General features: G+C 36.5%; 1 protein-coding gene across 2 annotated transcripts in view; it reads right to left on the bottom strand.

Annotated features, from left to right (window-relative positions):
* The window catches only part of TTC17 (tetratricopeptide repeat domain 17), a 131,373-nt gene that overhangs the window by 17,480 nt on the left and 95,822 nt on the right, over window positions 1-18,071 (bottom strand). For both annotated transcript variants that reach the window (XM_008575809.1, XM_008575808.1), the window contains one exon: window positions 16,642-16,725. In XM_008575809.1, the coding sequence (XP_008574031.1) occupies window positions 16,642-16,725 (84 nt within the window). The remainder of the gene's footprint in view (window positions 1-16,641; window positions 16,726-18,071) is intronic.

Genomic DNA, 18,071 nt, shown 5'->3' with positions numbered 1-18,071 from the left:
CAATGTCATCTGCTAACAGTGATAATTAGTGGCAATGCAAATTCAAAAACTCCCTAAGGAGATGCATAGAGACACGCTTCTGAAGATGTAATAAAGGATAATGACTGTTTTAAAAGTTGAAGCCAAGAGAATACAGAGGTCCTTGTTCTTTTGTCAATGGTGAATGGGAAAGTGGTGCTTTTGCCTCTTTGTCACTGCCCTATACTAAGGCACTGGCCTCAAACTGTGGTCCTCAGACAGCAGTATCACCCAGTATTATCTGGGAACTTATGGGAAACAAAAATTCTCAAGCCTGACCCTACACCTACTGAATAAGGAAGTTGGATCAGAGAGGCCCAACAATTTTTTTTTTTTTTTGTCTCTTTTTCGTGACCGGTAACGGGATCACAACCCTCGGTGTCGCGCCCGCACCGCGCTCAGCCAGTGAGCGGACCGGTCTCTATATGGGATCCAAGCCCTCGGCGGGAGCGCCGCCACGCTCCCAAGTGCCGCACTCTACCGAGTGCGCCACCAGGCCGGCCCCCCAACAATTTTTTTAACAAGCCCTCCAGGTGATTCTAATGTACTCTGAAGTTTGGGTTCTGTACTAAAATTATTAACTTAAAGACCCAGAAATATCCAACACTCCAGAAAGTTTTCATTCTCCTTCCCAGTCAATACTTTCCCCCACGGAGCAATCACTGATCTGATTTCTATCATGATAGGTTAATTTTGTCTATTCTAGAATATCATATAGCTGGAATCATACACTATGCTCTATTTTGTGTCTAACTTCTTTTGTTAGCATAACATTTTTGAGATTCAACCATGCTGTGGATGTTGGTTCTTTCTTGCTGGACAGTATCCATTGTATGAATACATCATTGTTTATCTATTCTTCTTTTGATGGGCATCTCATTGTTTCCAGTTTTATTGGCTACTATGAATAAAGCTACTGTGAACATTTTTTCAACAAGTATTTTGTGGACATATGTTTTCATGTCTCTTTGATAAATATCTAGCAGCAAAATTACTGCATCATGTATGCACAACTTTTTAGTAAACTATCTTCCAAAATAACTGTACCATTTTACACTCCCACTAGCAATGTGTGAGAGTTCTAATTTCTCTACATCCTCTCCAACATTAGTTATCAATCTTTTTCATTTTAGCCCTTCTAGAGGGTGTGTAAATGGTATTTCATTGTGGTTTTATTTTCCCTTTCAAGATAACGAATATGTTGGGCACTTTTTAAATGTACTTACTAGACATCTGCATATCTTCTTTTATGAAATGTCTATTCACAAGACTCAGCCTCTTAAAAACTGCACTGTATTTTTTAAAATTACTAAGTTGTAGGAGTTCTTTATATATTCTGGACTCAAATCCTGTGTCAGATACATATGTTGTAAATATTTTCTCCTGATCTTTGTCTTGTCTATTTTCTTACATGTCTGTTGAAGTGAAGTTTTACTTTGATGAAGTCCAATTTATCAATTTTCTCTGGTATAGCTCATGCACTCTAAGAAATCTTTGCCTACACCAAACTTTTGAAAATAATCTCTTATTTTGTTTTGGTAGCTTTATTGTTTTAGCTTTACTTTTATGTTTACATTTATGATTCATCTCAAGTTGATTTTTGTGGGTGATGTGAGGTATGGGTTGGGGTTTCCCCCCGCTTCTTCTGTACAAATATCCAGTTGTTGCAGAAATATTTGTTGAAGATATTTTACTTTCCCCATTGAAATGCTGTGATACTCTTGTAAAAAATCACTTGACCATATATGTACGGGTCTATTCTTAGCTTCCCTATTCTGTTCTACTGATCTATTTGTCTATCTTTTTGCCAATACCACACACAGTGATTTTTTTATTCACTTCATTTTTTGAAGGATATTTGCAGGGTACAGAATTCTAGGTTGGCAGTGTTTTCTTTCAGCAATTGATACGCCATTCCTTTGCCTCCTGGATCTACTGTTCCTGCTGTCAGTCTTACTGTTGTTCATTTAAAAGTGACATTTTTTTCCTCTATCTTCATTTAAGATTTTATTCTTTGTCTTTTATTTTCAGCAGTTTGCTATGATGTTCTAGTGGGGCTTTTGTATTTATGTTTGTGAGTCACAGACTTTCTTGCCTCTGTGGAATAATGTCTTTCATCATTTTTAGAAAATTTTTAGCCATTACCTCTTCAAACATTGCTCCTAATCCGCTGTCTCTTCTCTTCTCTCAGGATTCCATATGTTGGACTTTTTTTTTTTTGGATGTGTCCTGTTTTTTATTTCTTGTCTATTGCCCCCTTGCCACCTACCTCCAATCCCTAAATTCCTTTATGTCTTTATGCTTCAGTTTGGATATCTTCTAAAAACCTGTCTTGGCTGTCTTTCATCTTTTCTGCTATGACTAATCATCTGTTCTGCTATCTAATCTGATAGTTTTTTATTGTACTAAAAAACTCATAACATAAAATTAATCATCTTAACCATTTCTACAGTTCAGTAGTGTTCAGTATATTCACATTGTTGTGCAACCAATGTTCAGAATGTTTTCTTCTGGCAAAACTGAAACTTTTTATGCATTAAACAACTTTCCACAATCCCTTCCTTCCAGTCACTGGTAACCACCATTCTACCTTCTGTCTATATGAATTTGACTACTCTAGATACCTCATGTAAGTGGAATCATTATTTGTCTTTATGTGACTGGCCTATGTCACTTAGCATAATTCCCCAAGATTCATCCATGTTGTAGCATGTGTCAGAATTTCCTTTCTTTTTAATGCTGAATCCATTGTAGGTATATACCACATTCTGTTTATCCATTCATCTGTTGACGGGCACTTGGGTTGCTTTTACCTCTTGGCTATTGTGAATAGTACTGCTATAAACATAGGTGTGAAAATATTTCTTTGAGATCCTGAGTTCAATTCTTTTGGATATATACCCAAAAGTAAAATGCTGGATCATATGGTAATTCTATTTTTAATTTTTTGAGGAACTATGATACTGTTTTCTGTAGTGACTGCACTGTCGGGCCTTAAAAACTAATGCCACCTTAAGTGACATTACAAGCGGCTCCATTATGGGCCCACAAGGGCATATTAATGTGGCAGCCTAAGCTGGCGCAGGGAGGAAGTAGGGTGGGAGTGTCTGCGGGAACCTTGCCTTAGCCCTTATTGGCCAAATTCGTGCTTCAATAGCTAGGCATTGAGACAGGATGCATGCTCTCGTAACCTTTAAGCTGATTGGAGGATGTAAAAACCTCCCTTCCCCATCTGCCTTTAAAAGCAAGTGCTTGTGTGATAATAAACGGAACTGCTCGACAAAACCCCCGCCGTGTCTGAGTGTCCTCTAACGGGCTGGTTGGAGCCGGCGGCTGTGCTCACCTCTCTTCGCGGCTCTCTTTCCCCATCTCCTTCCAACGGGGACTGGAAGGAAAGAGGAATCCGGGCCATCTGCTCGCCCAGCAGAAGGGACACCTAGGGAAAGACTGATAACGAGGCTGGGGCTGTTCGGGTTGGCTGGCGGCGGAACCAACAACTGCACCATTTTACATTTCCAACAACAGTGCACAAGGGTTCCAATTTCTCCACATCATTGCCAACACCTGTTAATTTATTTTACTTTTTTTATAGTAGCCATCCTAATGGGTGTGGGTTGATATCCCATTGTGATTTTTTTTCTTGGCTGGCTGTTATGGGGATCCAAACTCTTGACTTTGGTGTTATCAACACTGCGCTCTAACCAACTGAGCTAATCAGCCAGCCTAATTGTAATTTTGATCTGCATTTCCCTGATGATTAGTAGTGTTGAGCATCTTTTCATATGCTCATTGGCCACTTATATATCATCTCTGGGGAAATGTCTGTTTAAGTTCTTTGTGCATAACATTAGGCTATTTGTTTTATTGTTGTTGTAAGTTGTAGTTCTTTATATATTCTGGATATTAGCCCTTTATAAGATATATGATTTGCAAATATTTCCTCCCATTTTGTAGGCTGCCTTTTCACTGTTAATTATGCAATTTAAAATTTTTATGTCATTTTATTTAGTTATCTTTTTCTTTATTGTGTGTGAATTTTAGTCAATCAGGAAAATTTCCCTACATTCAGGTTATAGAGGAATTCTCACATATTCTATTTGTACTTGTATGAGGTCATTTTTTACATTTATTTAAATCTCTCAACCACTTAAAATTTAGCTTGGTGTTCAGTGGAAGAAATGAATCTAATTTTATCTTCTCCCCCATCTAGCATTAAAACATGCATTTCACCTCACTGATGAGATGCTACCTTAATAATATAGAAAACTGCCATATGCAATTAGTTTTCTATTTTTCCCCATTAGTCTGTGTATTTATGTACCAATATCAAACTGCTTTAATTAAAGACTTCATTGAGTATGTTTAATGTCTTATAAAGTTAAATCCTCATCTTCTCCCACTGTTCTTCTTTTTCATAGTTTGCTTAATTATTCTTGCTTGTATGTTCTTCCAAATCAACTTACACTTAGCTTGTATAGCAACAGAGAAAAAAACAGGGCATTTTTACTGCTACTGCATTAAAATGACAAATTGGAGAGAACTGACAGTATTATGATGCTGGGACATTACATTCAAGTTAAATCTTTCCATTTGTTCAAGACATTTTTGAATCTTTCAGAAGTGTTTTATGTTTTTCCTCACTTAGGTTCTGGAGATTTTAAGAAAGGTTTGCCTATGGTATTTTCTTTTTTAATTCTCTTGTGTCTTCATATGAATGCTATTTATTTTTCTATGGTAACGTTACTAATTTCTAGCTTAACCTACTTTGGTCAGACACATATGCTAAATAATTTCATTTTTTTTTTTTTTCATTTTTGTCTCTTTTTTACTGACCGGTAATGGGATCGCAACCCTCAGTGTTGCGCCCATACCGGGGACTGGCAACGGGATCGCAACCCTCGGTGTTGCGCCCGCACCACGCTCAGCCAGTGAGCGGGAACTGGTCTCCACATGGGATCCGAACCCTCCACGGGAGCGCCGCCGTGCTCCCAAGCAGCGCACTCTCCAGTGCGCCACCGGGCTGGCCCTAAATAATTTCAATCATTGGAAATTTGCTGAGGACTTCTCTATGGCTTAGTCACTTTAAATGTCTACATATGATAAATGTTCCTTCCTGTGCACTTAAAAAGAATGTCAATTTTGTCACTGTTTGGTGCAGTGCTCTGTATATGTCAATTAAAGTTGGGTTTGTAATTGTGTTAATTTTTTGTCTGCTTGTTCTATCACCTACTACAAGAAATGTGTTAAAATCTATTTGGATTGGGAATATGTCTGCTTCTTCTTTTATATATGTCAATGTTTATGTTACATATTTTAAGCTATGTTATTGAGTACATATAATTTATGGAGCATTATCTGCCTTGTGAATTAAATCTGTATTAGTCTCCTATGGCTACTATAACAAATTAACACATATTTGATGGTTTAAAACAACAGAAACGTATTCTTTTACAGCTCTGGAGGCAAGAAGTCCGAAATCAATATCATTGGATCAAAATCAATGTGTCTGCATGGTTGTGTTCCCTCCTGAGGATTTAGAGGAGAACCTGTTTCATTCCTCTTCTGGTTTCTGGTGGCTGCTGGCATTCCTTGGCTTGTGGCCACATCATTTCAATCTCTCTATGGTCACATTATCTTCTCCTCTTCTTTGTTAAATCCTTCTCTGCCACCTCCTTCATAAGGATACATGCAACTGGATTTAGTACCCCCCTGGCTAACCAGGATAATCTCTCCATTGCCAGATTCTTAATTTTATCTGTAAAGTCATTTTTTGCCCTACAAGGCAGCTTTCACAGGTTTCAGGGATTAGGACGTGGATATCTTTTGGGGGCTATTATTCAGCCTATCACAGATCCTTTTATCATTATGAGATATACCACTTTAACTCAAATAATGCTTCTTACTTTAAAGTTTACTTTTTCTGGGGGATGGGGAGAGATTGGACAAGGGGCATAAAGAATAAGTATGATTTGTAACAATATACATACTAATAATATTCATTTGATCAACATATGTCAACACTGGATCCCCAAAATATGTATAATCAATTATGATTCAATTAAAAAAAAGAAAAAAAAGTTCACTTTTTTGATGAAAGTGTAGCAATATCAAATTTCTTTCATTATTGTTTGCGTGATATATTATTTTCCATCCTTGTATTTTTCATCCTTTTTGTATTCTAATATGTAAAGTGTTTCTCTTGTAAGCAGCATATAGTTAGGTTTTAAAAAAATCCAGTCTACATTTAATTCTTAATTACAGTCTTTTTGCACTCAACTACTAATGTACTTGAGTCTATATTTACTATTTTACTATTTGTGTTCTATATTTATGTGCCTTTACCTTTCTTGACTTCCTTTGGATTAATCAAATGTTTTATATTATTCCATTTTCCTTCTATTAAGTTACATTTAAAAATAATTTTTAGTAGTTAGCCTAGAGCTTAAAATATGCATTCTTAGTTATTAAAGCCAATGCAAATGATTACTTTACAACTTGGCTGATACTAATTAAGCCTTAGGACTTTTAAATTCCATTTACTTCCTTCCCATCATTTATGTTATTATTACCATGAATTTATATACACATAAAACTGAAACTCCTCAGGGTGCTATAACTATTATCTTGCACAGTTACAATTCATTTATATTTTTCCTTCCAGTGTTCTTCATTCCCTTTGGCGTGTCCATATTTCTATCTTGGGTCGTTTTTCTGAAGAACTCCCTTTAATTTTTATTTCGGTGTAGGCCTACTAGTGCCAAATTCTCTCAATTTTGTTTCTTTAAACACATCTTTATTTCACCTTAATTTGATTATTTGCTGGCATAGAATTCAAGGCAAGCAGTTTTCTTCTTCCAGCACATTAAAGATGTTGTTACACTGGCTTCTGGTTTCCATCATTTTTGTTGAGAAGCTATTAGTCTCATTGTTGCAACTGTGAAGGTAACTGGGGTAGATTAAAGATGGGCACACATTTTTTTTTTGGTCAGAACTATATAAAACTTTATTTTTGTTGAACTGAGCACACAACACAAACATGTATGATATTAAAGACAATATATTAAATTCATTGAAAAAATAGTAATTGATAATTAGAAATGTCTATTTAATTAATGTTTTCATAATACTATATATTAATTTCATAATTCTAGTTGATTTAAAACTAAAAACATAATAGTTTTTCTTTTGTAGGTTATAATTTCAGGTTAATACTGGGCCACACATCTTTGTCACTACTAGGAGGTGGACGATATTTCCCCTGCCCTTAATTTTGAGCAGGCCCTGGAACTCGCTTTGACAGATAGAATGGATGTAAGTAGTGCTGCTCCAGTTCCTTGCATAGGCTTTAAGAGGCCTGGATATTTTGCTTCCTCCTGCTTGGAGCCCTGAACCATCATCTAAAAAGGTCCAGCTATTTTGCTGGAGAGACCACATGGAGAGAAGATTACTAGCTGTGCCCCAGCTATTGCAGCCACCCTAGCTAAGGCACCAGACATTTGAGTAAAGCCATTTTTGATGGCTATAGCCCAGTGGAATCTCCACATATCTGCAGTTGCATGAACGACTCCAGGTGAGGTCAGAAGAAAATGCCCAGCTGAGTCTAGTTCATACTGCAGACTCTTGAGCAAAGAACAGTTTTGTTTTTAAGCTAGTAAATTTTAGGGTGGTTTGTTAGGTAGAAATAGATAACAGAAATAGTATTTGGTATTAGAATGGAGGTTTTCCATGACAGAAACTTAAAACATGTGGCACTGGTTTTGGGAATGGGTTATAGAAATTTGCTGAAAGAGCAGCATGAGACTATTAATGGAAGCTGGAAAAGCAACTGAGGAAGTTGCTACTGGAGGCTGGAGAGAAGGCATGTTATCTCTTGGCAAAACAAGTGGGGAGGCTCTATCTTGGTAAATAGAAAAAATACCTACTGAAGTTTTGGATCTGGCTAAGAAGATTTCCAGGAAGAATGCTGAAAGTGACAAATTCTTTTTTTTTTTTTTTTATAACCATCTATAATAAGGAATTAAGAGAGGGAAGAACTAAACAAGGAACTGTGCAGTTTTTCAGGTGGAATTTAGAGAAAAATACTTCCAACCTGGGACCTGCAACGTTAGAAAATAAAACTTTCTCATGACCAGCTTCTTCAGTCAGCAAAAAGTTTTGAAGTTATAAAAAACAAAAGTCAAATCCAGGTGCTGCCAGTAAAATATTGCCTCAAGGTCAAGATAAAATCAGGGGCATGGTAGTAAGACCCTGTTATTACTACTTCAGAAAGATTTAAGCCAATGGCCCAGCAGACACTCTCAGTCAGATAAATGGCATCTAAGAATATTAAAGGTATTGTCCCTGATCCATATTCAAAGTAGATAGGAGCCTTCTTGAAGAAATCTGATGGAATGGTTTATAATTTGAAAATCCACAATGTTTTTTAAAGTTGTCTCAGTTTGGATTGAAAGGGATAGAGATAGGCAGGAAGCAGACTGAGAAAGCTATTCAGCTACAAACATGGGACATTTCTTATGGAAAAGAAAAGACGGCTCAGAGAGAAAAGTCAAGAGCTGTGAAACAGACTAGGGAACCAACTCCAGGGAACCACAATAGATCCTAAGCAAGGATTATTCTCTACCCTTGGAATTGGGCGAATTGGTGACATATGGCCAGGTATATTTCAGAATTGCCGTGGGATTGCTACATGCCTTTCATTTCATCTCTTAAACTAATGTGATATCCCACCCCTGCCATACCTATGTAGGCTGGGGGTGGGGATAGATGGGGCAGATTACTTTTTCTTAATTTATAGGTCTCAGATCAAGAGAAGCTGTACCTGAGGAGCCTCTTCCTTACATATAAATAGACTGAGCCTGATGCCATAATTAGATAAGATTTTGGCAATCTTGGGAGGAAGTGAGTATATTTTGCCCAGGGGAGGAATTTAAACCATTTGTGGCCAGAAGGAAGACTCGGGTAAATTAAAGATGCCCCCAAATTCTTTGCTGCCCCTCTTACTGCCCATGCCCAATCAAGAAGAGAAGTCCTGTCCCTTCCCTTCAATCTTAGCTGGCTTTGTGATTACTTGCTTTGACCAATAAGAATGCACTAGAAATTATGCTATACTATTTCCCGGATTCCTGGCCTAGGCTTTAAGAAGCCTGGCAGATTCTGTTTTCACCCATTTGGAGCCCTAAGCCATCATGTACTGGCTACTGTGCTGAAGAGACCACATGGAGCTAGAGAGACCATGTGGAGATGGAGCCAGTGCCCCCTCTTCCAGCCTTCCCAAGAAGCACCAAATATGTTGAGTGAAGTCATCTTGGGTGTCTAGGCCCAGCAGCATGAGTGACTTCAGGAGAGACCAGCAGAAGAGGTGCCTGGCTGAGCCCAGCCTAGATAGCAGAACTGTGTGAACAAAAAACTGGCTGCTGTTTAATGTCACCAAGTTCTAGAGCAGTATGCAAAACACAACTGATACAGAAATGAATATTTTTCCTCTTAACTGCTCTTAAGCTTTTGTTTTTCAGTGGCTTGTTTTGTGCCTATGGGTGCTTTTCTTTGTACTTACCCTGCTTGCGGTTTGCTGAGCTTCTAGAATCTGTAGGCTATCTTTCATCCATTTTGGAAAATTCTCATCTATTTCTTCAAATATTGCTTCTGCCCCATTATTTCTCTTTTCTACCTCTGAGACCCTAATTATATGTTAGATCTCTGGAGTTTTTTCTATCATGTTTCTTATGCTCTTATCAGCTTCCTCCCCCACCTTTTTTTCTCTCTGTGGTTCAATTTGCATTATTTTTCTAGTTTACCAATTCTGGGCTCTCATGTGTTCAATCTGATATTAAACCCATTCAATGAGTTTTTGTTACAGTATTTTTAAGTTCTATAATGTTTACCTGATTCTTTTTTTATAATTATTCTCTAGTGAAAACATATTTCTTTTAATCTATTTTCTCCATCTTTTCCCTTATTTTCATGATATTAATTGTAGTTATTTAAAAGTCCTCATCTGCTAACAAAAATATCTGGATTATCTGCTCCTATTGTCTGTATTTTGCTATGTCATCAACCATATTTTCGTGCTTCTTTGCATTGCTAGTATTTTTTAAAAACTGTATTCTGATTCTTATGTATAAAAGAACCACAGAGGTTCCAGATAATATTATACTTCTTCAGGGCAGGTTCTCCCTTCATTATATTAGGCAAATTAGGTAAGAGGTTGATTGATTAACTCATTCCAGTTAGGTTGGAGCTGGCTCAGTTTTATTAAGATTCAATCTGTTACTGGGTTCCCTCCTCCCCCCACCTCCTGTACCTCAGGTGTGGCACTCCAGAGATTTTGATTAAGAGGCTGGTGGGTGTCTGTCTTCTCAGCCCTACAAGACTTTCCCTTTTAGCATTACCCAGCCCAGGGTAAAACCAGCCATATGCTTAAAGTTGGCTCTGTCACCCAGCATCTCTTTGTTTCCTAAGCAGTGTGGTATAAGAGATATTTCACTGTACCTTTTAAAAGTTTTTAGCCTAATTCCCCAGACTCCTGTGTGGCCTTAGCTTTAATCAAATGCTCTTTGGAGAAAAACTGGCCATGTGTTTGATTTCCAATCTGTTAATTTCACCTTGAGCAACTGCTAAAAGCTTCACTGGTTTCTCTTTTCCCCAGTGTTGGCTTTCTCCCTGGTCTGAGCCTGATTCTTAGCCTATACCCAGAATCAACAAGTGCCCCAGGGGTCAGGGAGGGGTGAACCAGCTGACAATCACCAGTTCACCTTGGAAAGGTTCTTCTGTCACTAGCAATTTAGTTCTTTCATATCTGATTGTATCCATAGTTCTCTGATGCCTTTAAAAATATGATTTTAAAAGTTTATCTTTTTTTTTTTTTCCTTTTTGTCTTTTTTCATGACCGGTAACGGGATCGCAACCCTCGGTGTTGCGCCCGCACCGCGCTCAACCAGTGAGTGGACTGGTCTCTATATGGGATCTGAACCCTCGGTGGGAGCGCCGCTGCACTCCCAAGTGCCGCACTCTACCGAGTGCGCCACCGGGCCGGCCCTTAAAAGTTTATCTTTTAAGTTACTGCGATGCACTGACCTACCTTGACCTGGGGCTGGCTGGTTAGCTCAGTCTGTTAGAGCTCGATGTTAATAACACCAAAGTCAAGGGTTTGGATCCTCATACCTGCCAGCTGCCTCCCTCCTCCCTCCTCTCCCCAAAAGATGGATGACCTACCTTGACCTATATCCTAACTGGAATATTGATTTTATATGTGTGTTAACTTTTAATCTGTTACTTGACTAAATTCTCTTATTCTTTGTAGTTGATTTTCCATGGATTCTTTTGGGTTTTCCAGACATAAGACCTTACCGGATACACGTAGGCAGTCGGAATGCAGTTGTTTTCTTTCTGTACATAAATACATCCAAACTCATGTCAGTGAACATTCTTGTCTTATTGTTGACTTTAGCAGGAAAGCGTCTAGAAGGCATCCAGTAAAGTCCTGGCTTTTCTGCTGAGGGATGTTTGTGTGTGTGTGTGTGTGTGTGTGTGTGTGTGTATATATTATCATATTAAGAAAAGTACCTACCAATTCCTAATTTAGAGTTCTTAATATGTTGGTATTGAATATGACCAATACTTTTTCAAGTATAGGTATGATTACATGTTCTTCCCCTTTATCAATATGAAGTATTATATTAATGATTTCCAAACAGTGAACCAATTTTGCATTCCTGAAATAAAGCCTGTTGATCATGATGTATTGTTTTTTTAAAATGTGCTATTAGTTTCTGTTTGCTAATATTTTGTTTATCACTTTTGAATTGATGTTGACAAAAGAAATAGCTTTGTAGTTTTCTTTCTTAATGACAATGTTTTCATATTTTGGGGTCAATGATATATTCACTTCATAAAATAAACGTTTTCTTTTTTTTGATGCTCTGAAATACAGCAGCACTGAGAATTTTTTGGTTTTAAAATGTTACTAGAAATCCCCTGTGAAGTCATCTGGGCTTTAGTGAGCTTTTGGTTGGAAAAAAAACCCAACCATTTCTTCTATGGCAATTTTTTTGAATTAGACTCTGTCTCTCCTTTGGCCAATTTTTGTAAGTTGTATTTCTCTTAAATAATATTTATCTCATCTAGGTTTTCAAATTTATCTGCATAAATTATGCATAGTTGTTTCTTATTTTTTTCAAAGTAGTCTGATTCTTTAAATTTCCTGTTTTGATATTATTTCCTCCATTTTTCTAATTCTATTTGGGTAATTCTTTCCTTTATTACATCAGCTAGTAATTTGTCTATTTTATCAATATATACAAAAAATAAACTTTGGAATTATTTTTATCAATTTTCTACACAATTAATGTAAAATTTTTCTTTGTTAATTCTTTTCTTTTGCTTTGTTTTGGTTTATTTTTTCCCCTTAGTTTTTTTGGGTATTTAATTCATATCTTTTCTTTTTTTTATTTTTACTGATATAAGTATTTAATGCTATGAAATTTCCTTTGATAACTGTTTTAGATCTATTCTACACACTACTTTGTTTTCATTTATTTTCAAAAAAATTCTAAATTTTATTTTGCATTTCTTTTGCCTCAGCAGCTGCTCAGGTAGAAGGCCTTTTATATTTGTTATTAATTTTTATTTTACTTTTTACATTCTGGTCAGAGAATGCTATTTTTATTTTCTTCTTTGGAATTTAATTGAATTGCTCATTGCCCTGATATAATCAAGTTTCATAAATATTCTATGTTCAAATGAAGAAAAGGTGTATTTTCTATTAGCAAAGTTCAGAGTTTGATATGTCTAATAAGATCTGCCTTACTGATTAGATCTTTTATATCCTTACAACTTTTTGTCCACTATTACTGGGATATATTTTAATCTATTTCTCTCCGAATCTCCTTTAGTTTCTCCTTTATGAAATTTTTTTCTGAGTTATTGAGTATAGTCATGTGTTGCTTGATGGGGATACTTTCTGAGAAATGAGCTGTTAGGTGATTTAGTTGTGTGAACATCAGAGTAGACTTACACAAATCTAGATGGTATAGCTTACTACACACTTAGGCTATATGGTATAGCCAATATAGTCTTAGGGCCTCACCATCGGATATGTGGTCCATCATTTACAGAAACATCATTATGTGGCACATGAGTGTACATAAAATATTAATAACTATTATAACTTCACTACAAACTGTAGTCTTCAGCATTACAGTGTATTTCTTTGTCACTTCAAGCTTTTTGATGTAAATCTTACCTTGTCAGCTATGAAGATCACAAACTTTGCTCTTATTTGTATTTGCTCTGTACACCTTGTCCGTCCTTTTATTTCTATTTTAAATCTTATTAAATTTTATTTAAGTGTGTTTTGAATACAATACAATGTTTTATTATGCTTTGTTAACCAAAATGAAAATTTTGTTCTTTTAATAGGTGAGGAAAGCGCATTTACGTTTATGGATATAATTAAAATGTTTGTCCTCAGTCCCTGAATATGTCTGTAAGAATGTGTATTCTTTTACTATATTGTCTGTTTTACTTGCACACTGTCTCTTTTCAATTTATCTTTTGGTATTTAGGGAGGCCTGTATTACCTGTATAGTAATGTAGTAAAGCTTTTATATAATACCACTACTCTTCCCTCCTCCACACTTTTTTGGGATATATTCTATTGGTTTCCTACTATGTACAATATGGAAACTACCTTCTAACTTTTTCTAACATTTCTTCCCTTTCTCTCCACCAGCATCTGAAGTACTGTTCTTTAATATCCAACTAATACTTATTAATTAATCAGTAAGCTTATTTTACCTTTCATATATTCTCCCATTCTCTCACCATTTTTTGATAATTGTCCTATACTGACATTTTCAGAGTATAAACCATTACATACAATACTGTCTCTCTTATAGTATTTAGTATTGGTATTTATCCTTATAATATTTAGATCTATTCTTACTATACAGTATTTAGTACTATCCTTATAGTATTTAAATCCTTATAGTATTTAGTATTTAGTATTATTTAGTATTGGTTCCACAGACAAATACATAACACTTGCTACTAGTCTGTTATACCAGTGCTGCTAAGGTCATTTAGTTTGCCTGAAGCTCATTCTTTAGTAGACAGCCTTCTCAAAAACAGGCTCACAGTAACAATATTCATTGTATGTTCATCACAATTTGTCTGTGTACTCTATATTAATGGTCAATTTGGTAGCACATAAAATCCTTCGCTCACATTTTTTTCCTTTAAGTATCCTAAATGTTACTCCATTTTCTTTTGTAATCAAGAATTGCTGTTGAAAAATCTGGTAACATTTATTTTATTTTACCTGAATGTCCAAAGGAACATTTTTCTTCTTTTTAAACACAGTTTTACTAGAATATTTCTTAGAGTTGACCATTCTGGATTGGTTTTCCCAAGTATGTGGTTTGCCCTTTCAATATGTAATTTCATGTTGTCTTTTCTTTTAGGAATGTTTTCTTGAATTATAATTTTTAATATTTGCTCCATGTCATTTGGTTTCTTTTTCAGGACTTCTATTATATGTGCATTGGGTCTTCTTTTCCTTTCTTCTATATCTATCACTTTTTCTCATATCCCTTTAATTTTTCCTTCATTTTCTCTAGATTAAATCTATTCCTCATTTCTGTCTTCTGTTTTCCTTAAGGCATTATCCATTGTTTATTTGCTCTTGTGTTCTTCTTGTTTTGTCTTTATTTGGAAGTAATCTGCTGTATTTATAATTTTTTCTGATGTTGTGTCTACTTTCTTTTCAAATCTTTCTTTTAGCCAATTATCTCATTTTTTAGTTTTTCTAATTTAAGTTGTTTTTACGTGACTTGTATCAATTCAATGTCAGAATCTGAGGCTCAGCTCCCCCAGTCACTGGCTCAGGGTTCAGTACCCAGAGTTTATCAGCATCTGTCCTCAAGACAAACTAGACTCCTGAAGCTCTAGCCAAGCTCTCAGCTAGTTTACATTTCACATTTTTGTTTTTTGAATCAAGGGACAGACCTACTTCTGTGAGACCAGCAATAACTCAAAAAAAGTATGTCCTGTGTAGGATACAGTTCCAGTGGAAGGATCTTTCTGGGAGACTAATTGGTCATGTCTGAAGTAAAAGTCAAGAATACTTTTTCTTTTTAAAGTTGAATAATTTTGTTTGAATAAGCGTTGCTGCTGACTGTTTAGGATCAGTTTTCTCCAGCACACATTATGCCTTTTACTAAATATATTTTACAGAAATAAAATAAGACTTGTTATGTCTTATTTATTTGAATCTAGCTTTAGATATGTCCTTCCCATATTCTCTTCAGTTCTTTTTAACTCTCTTGGTCACTTTTCTCATTTCTATCCTGTATATCCCTTTCTGCGTTTGTGCTGTATTCTACTTGCTGCTCCTTTCAATTCTTTCATCATTGCTGTGACCATTTTTTCTGCTTCTTTCCTGTGTTTGGCTTGCTATTCAAGTTTCATGCATTTGTTTTCTATCTCCTGTTTTTCTATCCATTGCTAATCTCTCACTTGTGTTTTTATATTTTAGCTTTGTGATCTTTATTCATAAAGGCAATTGTTCAATACGGTTTTTAATTCATGGAGAAAAGTTTAGTCTGAATTGTAATCTGTTCCACGACAAAATTTTTCTGCAGAGTACTCTCTGGTAAGTTTTGCTCCTCTTTCCTATGGTTCTCTTATATTTTTATATCAATGCTGTATCTGCTCTGTTTCTGTTACTCAGGGTTTTCCTGGCTGGGCTATTTGTAGAAAGTTCCATCAGGTAGTAAATTTTGGCTGATGTTTTCTGAAATTGCTTTCCCTGCCTGACTTTTGCTACAATTCATACTGTATGGCTTCTATATCAATCTTAACCTCTTTTGGCAATCCTTACTTTTTTCTTTTTAAGAGTCTGTGCTCTAGTTTCATTACAAATGGGATTTGTTGGTGGTTTTTCCATGTGTGATATCCAGAAGAGGAAGGAGGTTGCTGTCTCACACTGTCACGTTCATACTCGAAGTGGAGTTGATTCTCTTAATCACTGTGTGATATTTATTACCTCTTCAAAATTATACAGTAATAAAGTACAGAGATTCTTAACCATAAAGTGATTGAATAAAATTTAAAATACACCTCATTACTCAAATATTGCAGAGGTAGATGAGTAGTCTTAGAGCCTCTCAATTTCATATTTGTAGGCTGTATTAAAATGCAGTTTTGTAAATATTTTGTTTCATGATTTCAAGAGAAAAGATATTTCAAGATGTGTTTCCCATCCATTACCCAAAATGCCAAATATTCTTCACCACTAGAAGAACACCCGACTTATTTCATATATCTAGATTCCATGGTTTCCAATACCACCACCTCTATATACCCATGCTGGAGTAAAGAAGTGAAAACTGACTAGGCAAATTTCACCACAGACAGTAAGCAAAGAGGCAAAAAAGAATACTAAGTGATAGGAAAAGTAATGGAAAAGTGATTGAAACATTCTGAGTGGGGTTATTTCACATTATCCCTTTAGTCACCAATTGCTGAGTAACTACAGAAGATGTTAGAGCCACTTAAGGGCAAATAATCTGGAAGAGAAGTTAGAAAGTAGGTAATAGTTTCCAGCTTTCCTGTGGGGTAACTTACCTTTTCTAAAACTTTGGCAATTCGAGTGCCAATTTGTTCAAGTGACTGTTGTGGATACTGGTCTTTGCCAAGATTTTGCAATACCTGGAACAGGGAGGAAGATGGCAGATTAGAGGAATGAAAATGAGGCAGGCTCTAGATGACACTGCTGATGCTGAGCTAGGCACCGAGCCACAGACTGCTTCTTTGGGATACATGCTGTGGTCCCATTGGCAAGGCAGAGTGTGGAAGACACATTTAAGGCTGTTTACCATCTCCTCAGCCCTCTACCACTTAATAAAAATTATCGCCATGTAAAACACATTCATTATAGCAACACTGGAAAATGGAGTAAATGAAAATAAAAACTATTTGTAATTCCAACCCCAGACACAGCCACTGTTTATACCTTTTTATATATCTTTCAGATATTTTTCTATGTATACACATATTTTTTTCACAAAATATGAGATTATACCACCTTTGTTTTCACAGAATATATTCTGAAAATTTACTCACCAATAAATATATTTCTACTACATCTTTCCTAATGGCGTCATTGTGTACTATCTTATATCTATACCAAAATTTATTTAACCAATCCTCTATTGTTGGTCCTTTGTGACTTGTTTTTGCAATTCTTCTTCTAGGTATATTCTTTGCTAGGTATATGCTGGGTCTGCCCTCCTTCCTTTCCTTCCTAAGAATGTCTACAGGAGAGTGAACTGCCCCAAACATTTCTCTCAAGAGACTGTCTGATGACAAGGGAGAATGGTATCCACCTTGAGGGGTGAATCAGAATTAAAATTTGATAGTCATTAAAAAAAAAAAAAAGTATATCTCTCTGCTTTGCAATTTTCTGCCATGTGAGACCCCTGGGTCACCATCACCACCACCAAGGCCTTCAACAGATATGTTACCTGCACTTTGGACATCCCACCCTCTGAAACTGGTATAAAGGTCCCAGGTCCCAATTTGACATGCACACAGTATTAGAGAAGGAAAGAAAAGAGAGGTGAAGAAATGACAGGCTTCAGAAGCTTCCCCAACAGCATGTTGATGATCCCGATGCTCTGACGAGTGAGCTTTTTGAAAAAGGAAAACAGAGAGTCCAGGAAACATGGCGGCGGGAAGGGAGTGAACTGCCCGTGCCCCACGCCGGCAGGATCCCAGAGGCCACCAGCAAGAAGAGGAACTCAGAAAGCCTGATGGTGAGTCAGAATTTCTGGTGTCCTTGCTTGCGCTGGGGGTAGCTGTTACTACCCAGGTGGATTGCTCTGAAGGATTGCTGAGACCTTGAAGGGGACTCTCATAATATGTGCACTGAGGTTTGGAGTGCGTGCCGTTTTGTGAAATTTACAAAAATCCTCCCCGGGAAGAAGCTGCCGGGAGTGGCCGCCACTCGGCGCCTGGCCTCACGGCCGCTGCCCTCACTGCCAGGCCAGGCCGCG

This window comes from Galeopterus variegatus, unplaced genomic scaffold, assembly GCF_000696425.1.
Source record: "Galeopterus variegatus unplaced genomic scaffold, G_variegatus-3.0.2 Scaffold1241, whole genome shotgun sequence".
Lineage (NCBI taxonomy): Eukaryota > Metazoa > Chordata > Mammalia > Dermoptera > Cynocephalidae > Galeopterus > Galeopterus variegatus.
Note: the sequence above shows the minus strand (reverse complement) of the source record. Positions and strands in the feature narration are given on the sequence as shown.